This window comes from Poecilia formosa, unplaced genomic scaffold (genome assembly GCF_000485575.1).
Source record: "Poecilia formosa unplaced genomic scaffold, Poecilia_formosa-5.1.2 Scaffold18, whole genome shotgun sequence".
Taxonomy (NCBI): domain Eukaryota; kingdom Metazoa; phylum Chordata; class Actinopteri; order Cyprinodontiformes; family Poeciliidae; genus Poecilia; species Poecilia formosa.
Window position 1 is genome coordinate 3,547,706 of NW_006799957.1, and position 13,086 is coordinate 3,560,791.

Consider the following 13,086-nt stretch of genomic DNA (forward strand, 5'->3'; position numbering starts at 1 on the left):
GTGGAGCTTCTGATGGCATCAGAATAAACATCCAGTAAAAGCTGTGCCGTCAACTGTTATATTTATTGATGCTTGTGGAATATTCTGGCTATGATGGGAATATTAGTTACGTCTTGATAAAATAGATAATGAAAAAATGTCTGTTTTTCAACAATCTAGTTTCACCTCACCCGATTCAAACCACAAAATCTGTGGACTACAATGAAGAGGAACATAATAGATACCAGAGTCAATTTTAGATGAAGACTGAAGGCTGTTATTAAAGCAACTAAGCTAAACAAGACTAAACTCCTATTTTTCTTTATTATTTTGACATCTGAGGAAGTTTTGTAGGTTTACTCTTATGCAGGCGAGTTAGTAAGTGTAAAACAGGAGGAGAGCAAAGAGTGTGTTTGTTACTTATAGAGCTGTTGAGGACTGGCACTCAGTACTTTGTCCTCTATTCATGCTTCCCCAGGAGGCCCACAAGCAAGGAGCAATTTACAAACAGGCAACAAGATTCTTACCCATAAACCCAGAGAGTTTCCAAACCGAATACAGAAAATCAGGCAAACAAAAAAATCTTTAGGGTAACGTTACAGTCGACGGACACTGAATCTTGTAATCCATTGAGGAATTCTTGCTTCTTTTTTAGAGGTGTAATGAATGTGAAGCTACATCATTGGTCAAATTTCCACATTCAAATTCTGTGAACAATAAATTCATGCTTCTTGTAATTCCCTTCAGTATCGCCATTATTTCTATGCCAGCTGTGTGAGCTTCAGAATAGCTTTGAAAAGAAAATTACTTCAGAGTGAAGGTGTTCTAGTTCTCATAGGAGACAATAGAGTGTGAAAAGCATTTACCACAACAAAAACACACCGATAAATGTGCTTGCTGTCTGGCAGTATAAATAAAAAGGCAAACAACAAAAAGGTTTCTGAGAGCAGCAGGGTGAGGGGGAAACAGAAATGCGACAAAGGAAAAAAAAAAAATGAGTCAAGCATTTGCCAAGATGCAACTCGCTTCAGTCAGAAAATGCCAACTGTGACTAAACTCCAAACAGAGATCTAAATCACAGCAGCTGAAAATTCATTTGAGATGATATACATTGTACTTTGTTATTTACGTTTTAAATGAAAATGGCTAAATTGTTTTATTTTGAGAAATCAACTTTATTTATGTTTTAAATGAAAATGGCTAAATTGTTTTATTTTGAGAAATCAAAATAAACTAACAAAACCAATGTGATCAATTTTAGGCAAAATATTCAGTCAGAGCACAGATACAGAGAAAAATAATCATGGTGCAATAAATTAACAGTGTGTTACAAAACAAAATGTTAAGGAATCCAGCAGGTACATTTTGTTCTGTAAATTGCAGACTAAACATTGCCATGTTGTAAAAAGAACTAGGTCTTTAAAGATTTTCTCTGTTTTTCTCTCAATGTCACACTTAAATATTTTATAATTTCATTTAAAGAAAATGGTATCCAAATAAACTTGGTTCAAATTGTATAAAAACCTGAAGCAGACCAAAAGATTTCAAACAATATTGCTGACATCCATCTGTCTGGTAATAAAACCATTTTTAAGGTTTCACAAAGCAAACCACATCAAAAGCAATGATCCACAAATTGAGAAAACAGGAACAAGTGCTGAGCTTTTCCCTCATGGCTGCTCTACTAAAGTTACTCCAAGGGTTCATCAGTTACTCACCCATGCAGCATAAAAATAACCAAGAATGTTTAAAGCGCTGCCGTCATCTGCCTCAGTTGAGGTCATTGTCTATCATTATAATACTTTATCTCACATGTTTCATGATTTAAAACATGTAGGTGTGACGGGTAAAACAGAAGAAATTAACATTTCTTCACAGCACTGCATCAGGTAAAACTGAATATAGAAGTAAACAAGTGAGCTAAATATTTGCGTGCTTAGATATGGTTGAAATGTTGTGATAAAGTATGTTCACACAGATACTGCAGTTACTGTATACAAACATGTTAAGGTTTGACCCAGTTTAGTTGAGGACTGACAGTTTCACACACCAGAAACGTGATCAGCAGAGTTACAACGTCCCCATTCTGAGGCAGACGTCAGGTTTACAACAGGAAAACCTCTGACAGACATGAAAACTGAAAAAAATATATAAATAAATGCAATCCACAGTGCATAAAACACGCTTTCAATGAGGGGGAAAAAAATAAAAATTTCTTGAGCATGAGTCTATACGACAATTTATTATTTGTGGGGAAATTCACATAACCCATCAGCATTTATGAGATACTTCACAGTATGAGGTCTGCGAGTAATTGGTATTCTAAGATGAAGTGCCGTTTCATGACAGCATTTTTGAAAGCAGGTTAGAAACTCTTCACTTTTAAGGGAATAAGTGAAAGATCAATGAGACTATTATTGAGTCGGCTCGGTGTTTAAAATGAACGCGTTAGAACCATCATACAGACGATATTTGGTCATTTTCACAATAGACATAGTGGTGATTTTCTTGGTAACATACACAAACAAAACTGTACCCATTTGTGAAGAAATTAATATCCGACTCATCTATATGAAAACTTATTTCAATTCAGTATTGGTTTTCAGTTTTTGATTTTCCTTAAAAAAAATTTTTTGTTTTTTTTTTTAAGTGTGTCTATATACTTCTATTTTTTTTTTGTTTTTGACATGTTTTCAAGCTTCAAAAAACTTTTGACTGCAAGTCAAAAAGTTACTTATTTATCCAACAGTGTTCTGCTAAAAGAATCAGAGACCAGCTTCAAAGGATTACTGTAAACCATGGCGTGTCGTCTGATTATTTTCTTCAGTGGCACTGAAGCAGAAATCTTTCAGAACCTCAGCTAAAATGTAACGGGCATATTTTACTATAAAACCCAAACAGATTATTTCAATTGGCTTAGCTCAGTGACCCCGCAATACTATTTTAAATTGATCTTAAAGGACTTTATAACTCTGCATATAAAAAGTGAGAAACAAAAAACAGACTGCATTTTGAATCATGTACTTTTCTCAATAAGTGCGGACTCCTGGTTTGGTGTCTGGGGCCTGGTTGAAGGGATTTGTTGGACCTGAAGATTCATCCTGCTGGTCGATGGACTGATATGTGTCTCTATTTCGAGATACAGTTGGGAAACCTGCAGAGAAACATCAAACACCAACTTGCATTGTGAAATGCAGCATTTTTAAACACTTTGAAGCCATACAGCTTTGTGAACGCCATGCACATTTATTTTACAGATTTTTTTTTTCCTCATCTGAGGCGTCTCGACTATTACCCTGAAAAACCAGCCTGTCGCAGGAATGTTAGTCAGGCGCAGATTCATCCCATATTCTCAAGTTATCCCTCCTTTCAGAACCGTTTGATAAAATGTGTGTACTGCGGTTATTTTGAGAAAGGCAACCACTTCAGTAAGCTGTGGCCTGAGATTTTGTATTGTAGTGGTGTGTCGCTAGCAAGTCAAATAATTTGGTTTTCAGCGGAAACAGCTTCACAGGTTCTTTATATCAGATGTTAACATGCTTTACAGTGACTTCTGGAAAGGCACACGATTTTATGCGACGCTTTGCAACCGAAAGCATTGGCTCCACCATGGCCAGAATACCAATGATGTTTCCATGGAAGTTCAAAATTCTGTATAACCGTATGCAAGCAAGACTGTGACAAACTTGCACATTTAAATACTAATTTAATAAGAAGTTATTTTTTATTTCAGAGGAGTAGTATAGAATAAGACTGGAAAAGCATCTCATGTAAATAAAATATTTTATGTATAAATTAGACCTTTGCTGTCTTTAATTCTGTCCCATTTTGGAAAGTGCAACATCATTGTGCACTGATTTAAATACACAAAGAGATAAATTGGGTATCTGGAGACTGCAATTTCAGATAAAAGATGCATAACATGCAAACTTGAATACACAATGAACAACAACAATAAAAAAAATTAATAAATAAAACATGCAGCATGCAAACCACAAGGCATCCAAGTATGGGATGTTAATGAGGAGCTACTGATGAAAATTTACCAAACTAGACTCACAGAAATACATGACTGCATAGTTAAGCATAAAGAGTCCAAGTAGCAGTACTAAAATTCAAAAGAAATGCAACCAAAAGGAAAACCCTGCACTTTTCTTTTGTGTCCTTGATCAGGTGAGAAAAAAAATTTACATGTATTGCAAAGAGTCTCACAAAATTGTTGTGAAAAAATATAAAACAATTTTTGGAAATATAAAGTCTTTTGTGTCCTGTCAGTCTATTAGTTATCTTACTTCTTGGGTGAAAGGGTAGGGAATAGGATGATTTGGAAAGAGAAATAGTAATAAAGGAAGAAGCCAGGTCTCAGTAGCGGCGGCCAAAAAAGGCACTGTCTGCACTGTCCGTAGTGCACCGACTGTCCACAGAGGTCTCAAAGTCTGAGAGAGAAGAAATCAGCGGTAAAAAGATGAGGAGAGAAGACATAAATGATAAAAACAAACTGGTGTAACAGAAACAAATAACATGCAACAAAACAGATTCAAGCTGACAAACTACAAAATACATCTGAAGGAATTACATTTACAAAGCTAGATGCAAGATTTTACTGATTTCCCCCCTTTTGTTAGCCACTGATGTTTGAAAGAGAATGCATGTTTCAACAAAAAGGTTATTTTCCTCTATGCTTGACTTTTTTTCTAAAGATAAAAAAAACAAACAAACACATTAGAGTGTGATAGCCAGTCGGAAATACTGGTAAAAATAAAAATCAGAGCTTCAATGTGCTGCAAAGACAATATGCATGAGAAGGACAGCATAGAAGATTAGGCTAATTTATAATAAATGGATCCTTGGAAGTAGATGCACATAAAGCTTCTCTGTATTTCAGTTGATTAAAAATAAATTGACTTAAAGTGGAGGTCTGTCTTGAAGTGCGAGTTAATAAATCTTCAAATTCCTTTCGGGAAAAAAAATAAATAAAGCAAGGACGATGTCCCCTCCCGCTTAATATAAGGATGCATTTATAATGTTGGTGTATGTGAGAAAACGCCACCAGTTTTAGATTTTATGTCCCAGCGAGTTTCTTACTAAAGAATCAAAGCAGGACACTAAATGCACTTTCAAAGCAAACAAGTCATTGGTTCTTAAACTCTTATAGACAGAAGTATCTCAGACAACATAACATCACAAAATGTTTTTCTAGAGAATTCAAAACCTAGAAAATCCATCCTAATCTGTCTGGAGCCGACCTGCTGTTTCTAGTGCCTTAAATGCCACACAACAAGCGTCTCTGCTAAAACCATGATGGCTACAGAATGATCAAGGAACATCAGGCTCATTCTCACATCAAAACTCTATAACAGGAGACAACTTCAGTAAGAGAAAAAATATATATCAAAACATCCATCTCCAGTAGCTTCTCTAGACATTTAATCCTGGGAGGGTCACAGGAGGTCTGGTGCCCATCTCCAGTGGTTATTGGTTCAGAGGTGGGGCATAAACACTGTACAGGTCACCAGTCCATCGGAGGGCAACGTAGAGCTATGCAGGGCAGACATCACACAGACACACATCTACCAACTAGAGACAGAGAATTAACATATTACTGGGAGAAAACCCAATGTACCTGCAGGGAGAACATACAAACTCCACAGAAAAAAAAAAAATCCAGCTGAGATCTTAACTCAGGCCCTTCATTCTCCACAGGTAACAGAACCTGGCAGTGTCGGCACCTGATAGATCCCCACATTTCAAAGGGAAGACCTCTCACAGCAGTACAATCCAAAGACAAATTAAGACATGTAATACTACCGCAGCTCCCCAGTAAATATAAGGGTACTGAACTGAGTGATGTGAAGTCCAGACACATGCCTTGTGTAATAAAACACAGCCCTCAGTAGGCAAGTTCATGCTGAATGCTATTGTAGTGATGATACAACTCTATAGTCTTATATTGTTGATACATTTAGCAGCACATCATATTATTAATAATGGTCACAATAACAATAAGCAATTGTTATTGTGAGCTAAAATCCATGACTCAACAAAATGTGTTCTTGAGAATACCCTTTTAATCTTATTTATGCAAAAATAAAGAATAAAACAGAAACCTAAAAACTTCTAAAGAATTCTCACTTTCAAAAGTTTAACAATATTGTTTTGGTAAGGGGACTTTTTAAACCATTCGAAGCATTTTACCCTATGAGTCACTGTAATTCCATCTTGCAGCCCTTTTAGGCTGTAAATGCAGAGATAATTTTCGCTCATAAAAACATTCACACACTAACGACACATTCATTATCGTGCTGAAATGCACTTTAGCACTGAACGGATAAAGCTGCTTTATACCTTCCTCATAAACTGCCAACCCGCTTGCCTACACAGTCAGTCCTTATGACCGAGCAGAAAATGGACACTTTTATTGGTCCGTCAGTTTGAGACCAAATTACTGACAGTTCAGATTTTTTTTTATTTATTAAGAAATAAAAAGATGAACTTAATGGGCAATCAAAATTCAGAGATCGTCAACAGCCCAATTCAGCAATCCATTTCCTGTCACCCCCATTGTCTGGTTTCCATCACGGTCAGTAGTGTAAAGCCCGCAATGCAATCAGACACCAATTAAACTGCTCACAGTCAGAGAGTAACATTAGCTGCTTTCATCAGTCACAACAACATCTAATGAGTGCTCCCTGCTGTGCAAAGTAAAACCATAAAAAGACCAGATTCATCAATATTCAATTATCTCTCCCAGAGCAAAGAGATACGTTTCATCAACTGCCGTTTTGAGTTGCATTGAAAAACAATTAGTGCCACAACCCCGACCTCCTGGTTTGTTCTTTTATTACCATTTTTTCTCTTCTCAACAGAAAGCATGAAAGCACTCCAGTCATGAAAGATTAGATATTTTTACCAATAAATAAATAAAAACTACTAGAGACATGTGAAAAGATAAGTATTTTTAAGGATTTCCATACCCATCATGACTTGCTGAGTTTTAAAATGAAACAGCTCATAGCTGAACGGTTTAGGCCAACAAATCAATGGCACCAACTAATGGATTAGAAAAATGTGTCTTCCATCTCACCAGCAGTTACTCATCTGTTTCTTTGTCAAAAAAAAAAGAAATTAACTCGACACTCATAATGACACAAATCTTTTTTCGTGAATCAGGACTGAGCCATTTCTGTTCAGAATATAGATAGTTAATTTCACCCTCTGTGATGGCCTTATGTTTGTTCATGAAGTACAATCCCATTTTCAAAGTGACTCAGATTTATGAGCCGAGTAGAGCTGCAGCTGGGCCATCTCAGTGCAAAGAAAAAATGTCATGTGGTTGTAACTAATAAGCAAGATGTGGACTTTACTGGTTGTTTGAAGCAAAGTTTTCCCACAAAGAGCAGTTTTCAGTTGAACGGAGCAAAAGTAAATAAAAAAAAAAAGGTAAGAAGAGTTGGAGTTGTTTAAAATTTGAACCAATACAAAAACTACAAATATGTTTAGAAGCATTTAAAATTCAGTTATTGTCAAATGGTTTCTCATTTTTCATTCTCAAAAGTCTGCAAGCTCATTCTATCAGCATATTTAACTTTGGTTCTTACCGAAGTTGACGTTGTAATCTCCTCCTCGTTCACGGTACATTTGGTAGACAAAGAAACAGGAAACGGGTTTAAGCAGCAGGCTGAGGATAGCCATGCCAGCAGAAAAGCCAGATACAGCCACAAGTAGCTGCGGTGGATAAAAGATCCCAAAATGGACAATGTCGGTCAGTATCGTGACAGCCAGTCCCATAAGAAACTGTAACAGGATAAAAAAAAAAACAGGTTAATGGAGTAGCTCTTCAAAAGTTGAAGACTGAAAACACAAAGTCAGGAGTGCCATGTTCTGATCAGTCAAGCCAAGATACAGGAGTGAGGGAACAACATGAGCAGTCCAGCTGATTATGAATAAAAATAGAGTTACATTTTGGACAACAGTAAGCTGCTCAATTGCTTTTTATGGCAAGCCTGGTGTTTAAAGCTGATGGAGCCATTTGGTTCTGAACTTGCAAATTTATCCCAACTTTTTTCCTCCCAGAATAACAGAGATTAGAATCAAAATTAGGCCACAAAACTAATTACAACAGGATCCTCAGAAATAATATTTACAGATTTGAATCAGTTTAGAAAACAAAAATTTTAAGAAATTGCTTTTCTAAAAATGTTTTGAAAAAAAAAGTGTTGCTTCTCTTCCAAGTGTAGTAGTTGAGTCACATTGGTATAATATATTTTCAAACTGTTATTTGTGTTCATTTGTTTGTGTTTTTTTTAAATTAAAAACATATATATATATATATCTTCAGTTAAGCACATCTTAGCAACAAATCAGTTCGAAATGCTTTAAACCATAATACAAACCATTTATGAAACAAGCAATAAACATTAAATTTAATTACATTTCATACAAAAATACATCAAATTTGATTATCAATGTTCAAGTTATTATGAATCAAAAGCAGATCTAAACAGCTGGGATTTGATTTAAAGGTACTTGTGTTTCGACTGGTTTTCAGTTTCCAGATTAGTGGAACTGAATGCGACTTCTCCATGTTTGGTTTTGTTCTGAGGATGCAGAGCAGAACCAGAAAACCCGAGTGGTCTGGAAGGTTGATACTACAACAGATCTTTAATGTGTTTTGGTGCCAGGCAGTTCAGTAATTTGTAAACTAACAGAAGCATCTTAACATCCATTCTCTGAGCTACAGAGTCAGTGTAAGAACTTTAAAACTGGGGTGGTGTGCTCTACTTTCCAAGTCAAAATAGTTTAATTCTTGATTAAATAAATAATGGCCTACCAGTTTTTGTTGACTCTGAATGAAATCAGCTAAAACGGGGGAACCATTTGATGAACTATTTGCCTTCAACCACTGTGAAGAATGTTTTCACTTTTCTACAAACTCAGCAATCCTCACTTTAAATAAAGAAACCCCTTAAAGTAGCATTTTAAAAGACATATAATTAATAACTGGCTGTCTGATTAAATAAATGACCTTGACTTTGCAGAATAAGGGCTTGAGTTTAAAGTTTCTTGCCCATCAGTTTTCCTTCTTAAAGATGCATTCAAGGTACAACTCTCCCATGGTTCCATCTCACTTAAAAAAAAAAGTTTCAAAAGTTCTGCTAAGAGTTTACAGAAATTAAAACTTTGCCACATCCAGAGGTTAGAAAGTCTTTTCTTGGCTTTAGTAACCTAAACCCCAGAATGTTGCTTTGATCAATGAGATTGTCACATTTCAGTATTTATTTCTGATTCATTCACAGAGAAAGTCATTTTTGCCTTGAACAGCTTAGGTAAAATAATGGGAAAAATATTCCCTTTGTCAGAAAAGAAATATCTACTGCATGAATTTTTAATTAAACTAATGCAGCTAAGTTTGGGGAATAAATGTGGCATTTGTTCTAATTCTCCAGAGAGCAGAGGATAATTTTGTTTGGGACAAGGGAACATCTAATTAAGTCCTCATTGCTTTCAGTTAAAAATCTATGAATTCTTTGTTAAATAATTTTCAACAAAAAACATCAGAGAAAGCATGTACTTTGAAGAGGCAACATAAGGTCTGAGGACAGAGATATGGCTCATTAGTCTAAAAAGAAAACCTAAATCAAAAGTTCAACATCAGAACATTAGAAGAAAAGTATTTTCTCCCTGTGATGTACTGAATTGGAAATGATCAGACATTCAATGAGAAGGGAAGGACATTCTTTCAAAGAAATATTCATAGAACCCCTCAGCATCCAAACTGGTTAGTTTGGATATGCAGGGTCTATTGTTAGACTTCTGCATGTGTCACATGATAGCAAGACAACTTTTAGAAGAAGAAGAGAAAAAAAAAAAGTAAGTCACCATGAGAACAGCGTCAATGGAGTCCCTCTGTGCAATCGCCCACACTCCAACTGCTAAAACACTGAAGTTACTCCATGCATAAGATGAGAGAAGGCCCATGCTGCCCCTGAAACAATAGCATATTTTTAAAATATATAATTCACAAAATATTCTCATTTGACATACTCTCCAGGAGTTTATACACAAGTGTGGTATGTGTAAGAGTTAGGCTAAGACAAGAGAGAAAGTGTGTATGTGTGCTCAGATGAGAGAAATTCCTCAGATGTATGAAAAAAAACAAGAGCTCACACTCACCACACAGTAAGCAGCCAGTGTGCCAGCACTATCGCCTGGAACAGAGAAGAACATCCTAAAGATTTTCCCCTTTTATAGGCATTCAGGTAATTTAAAAAATATTTAATAAGGAAGAAAACACCTCAATAATTGAGAATAAAAGAAAAATTACATGCATGCTGTTTTCAGCTACAATAAGCAGGAAATTCCAGGAGTAAATTTGAAATGTGTGATCAGTTGTATCTGACTGGGTTCAAAGATATCGTTTTCACATGTTTAATCATCTCGGACAGAATAAGAAAAAAAAAAAGATGAGATTAGAATTTCTGATCTTGAAAGCTTTAATTTTGTCATAGTCTTTTTCTGTTATGACTTGTGCTGATGCTAAACACAAGTGTCAAAATTGACTACATATTTGCCAGCTGTGAGAATCTACAATGCATTTATTCTCAACATGATTCTTTTCTGCCTTAACAAAATCCCTGGCTCTGTTTCTTAATCAGGGGAAGTTGGTTGCCACACAGTGGAATTACCTATGAGAACTGTGACACATGAAATTTATCGTTAGCCGTTGCTTAAAACTAGTCGAAACACAACATTTTTATAGTATAAGCCATTGACAACAATTGAAAAACTCACCTTTAAGTTTATTGCAGGGATTTCCATAATAATGTTGAGTTTTTTGATCAAAAGCAGCACCTCCACACTTTATGGTTCAGTGTTTCAACTTGTTGAAAGGCCACATGAAAAATGCTGCAGTTGTTCCTCTTTCTCAAACTTCTGTGCAAACTCCTCCTCCACTTTAACTGAACTTGCAAACACAAACCATGTGACAGCAGCCTGACTGCTTCCCATGTGATGCCCTCCCCTCCTCCTTTTCCTGCTGCTTCCACTACAGATCCCAGGAGAATCCGCTTCAGTCACAGCTTCACTTCTGTCTCTTAAAGAGGTTCGCCATGATTGATCAGGAATCTAGCATGTCTGTTTCCCAATTAAAATGGCAAATAGGAACATTTATGTTTCTTTGCTATGCAATTCTTAGGAATACAATTCTTGGCAGCTCCTATAATACCTCAGAACATGATAATATTCAACTAAATATTGGTTTAATTTTTATAGATACACATATATAAATCTTTTCTTTTCTTTAGAAAGTCTGGTATAACCTTGCTGTTTAACTGCAGACTTGAAGGACATTAAATGCAGAAAGCAAAAGCTAGAGGGGTGTTTATGCCAAGGACTATAATCGCTGATGTGGTTCAGGTTTGCTAATTAGGTGACGAAACCTGGCGTGAAAACAAAACAGGAACCAACTCAGATGAATGTACCGATTTTGACATCTGCAAAATGCAACAGGAAACAAAACTGCTTTAATGGCTTAAGCCAAACTGTCTTCTAAAATGCAGATAAATAATTTGAACCTATTTGTAATGCAAAAAAAAAAAGTAAACCAACCAAATGCTTTTTATTGAAATTTAAAATTATACATCAACACCAAGTGGCACATACGTGGGAAAGGAAAGGAAAAGATGCATGGTTTTAAACATTCCCCAAGGTCTAACACATATTTCTAATATCTGTCTTCAAAATGTTGATAAAACAAATAACATTTTGGAATGCCATAATTGCAAATTAATATTTTCCTAGTGTCATGAGTTGACACTTTGCATGCCATGTGTAGCTTGTTGGATCATGCCTCTTTGCAGCATACGCTGTCATCTGACAGAAATTAAAGCACAAAATATGCTAAAGGTCACAGAGAGTAATTGAAGAACAGATGAGAAAGACAGAAAGGAAACATGGATTTATTGCAACTGCTATTGCCATTTCAACATTTACAACATACCCTTGAATAATAATGTAACATTTGTAACCCTGGAAAGTACTTTAGTCTAAATCATTCCATTGTGACTCTGTCTATAAGTTTAGTGTCGTGTTCAGATGGAAATTGAACTTTCTCTCTGGTCTCAACTAAATTTTTGCCTCTTCAAGCTTTTCTGATAGCATTACCCGGTGCTAAACTGCATTCATCTTCCATCAACTCTGTCCCTGCTAAAGAAAAGCATCTTCAAAGAATCTCCAAAACATGATGGTCCCAGTTATAGGAGTGGTAAACAAATAGCTATCCTGTCAGCAAAATCTCCCACCTGATTGGTGGATCTCTTCAACTCATCCAGAGTTATGTAGAGTCTTGTGGCTGCTGGTTAATTGCTTAGATTAACAACTATGTGTTGGTAGGCTTCTAGGTTTTCCATATTCTTCCCATTTTTGTATGATGAAATGATCAATATTTGTGAGTTATATAAATCTTGGGAAATTGGTTTTCCAACATAACTATTCTTTAAGTTTCAACACACCTGACCTTTCTGGTGTCTTTTGATCTTCATGCTGTTTGTTCTTTCATAAACGTTAATACATTAACATGCCACACTTTTCAGATGTACTGTATATTTAAAGAAATAAAAAACATGCATTATCCCCTCCTTTGTTTTTTTTTTTTACAATTACCGAAGGGATGATTAATGATAGATGAACAGTCAAATAATCATCTCCGTCTCTCAAATTGACAAATGAGTGATCCAAAAGTCCATTGTTCAGTCTAGAAAAAACAAACAAACAAACAAACAAACAAAAAAAAACGGTTTCAAACAAAACGATAAAGTCAAAGTTTAAAATCCCAACATTAACCTAATAGCAATCCTTAGATGGTAGAGTATTCTAGTTTGAAGTTACTGGCAAAATATTGTTGGACAAAAAGTCACATGTATGAACATGAAGTCCTAAATTACATTAAAATAATTCAATGTTTTGTTTTAGAAGAGTAAATGCAAATTAACACCAAGTTCTTCATTTTCTTGGTGAAACTGGTTTTTCTTTTCTTGGTACTAATAGTCATTTCTTCAGCATTGCCAGAATTCAGGTCTGGATAACACGTGGTACGGAGTTTGAATTGAT

At 35.6% G+C, this 13,086-nt stretch overlaps 1 protein-coding gene across 2 annotated transcripts; it reads right to left on the bottom strand.

Moving 5' to 3' along the window:
- Positions 1-1,230: 1,230 nt before the first annotated feature.
- Positions 1,231-11,335, bottom strand: agtrap (angiotensin II receptor-associated protein). Of its 2 annotated transcripts, none has more exons than XM_007547033.2 (5): positions 10,771-11,324; positions 10,153-10,187; positions 9,859-9,964; positions 7,578-7,773; positions 1,231-3,133 (listed from the first exon to the last, which is right to left on the bottom strand). In XM_007547033.2, the coding sequence occupies exons 1-5, from the start codon at positions 10,795-10,797 to the stop codon at positions 3,009-3,011; spliced, it is 489 nt and encodes a 162-aa protein (XP_007547095.1). In that variant the 5' UTR covers positions 10,798-11,324; the 3' UTR covers positions 1,231-3,008. The 2 variants fall into 2 exon arrangements, with proteins under 2 accessions (XP_007547095.1, XP_007547096.1); XM_007547034.2 differs by lacking the exon at positions 1,231-3,133 and adding an exon at positions 3,481-4,415 and having other exon boundaries at positions 10,771-11,335.
- Between the last annotated feature and the right edge of the window lie 1,751 nt (positions 11,336-13,086).

Bases quoted from the DNA above. Each gene is read 5' to 3' on its own strand.
- agtrap (XM_007547033.2), bottom strand. From the start codon at position 10,797: ATGGAAATCCCTGCAATAAACTTAAAG. The intron at 9,965-10,152 runs GTGAGTGTGAGC...CTATTGTTTCAG, and splicing joins CACTGGCTGCTTACTGTGTG to GGGCAGCATGGGCCTTCTCT. The intron at 7,774-9,858 runs GTGACTTACTTT...ATCCTGTTACAG, and splicing joins CCATTGACGCTGTTCTCATG to TTTCTTATGGGACTGGCTGT.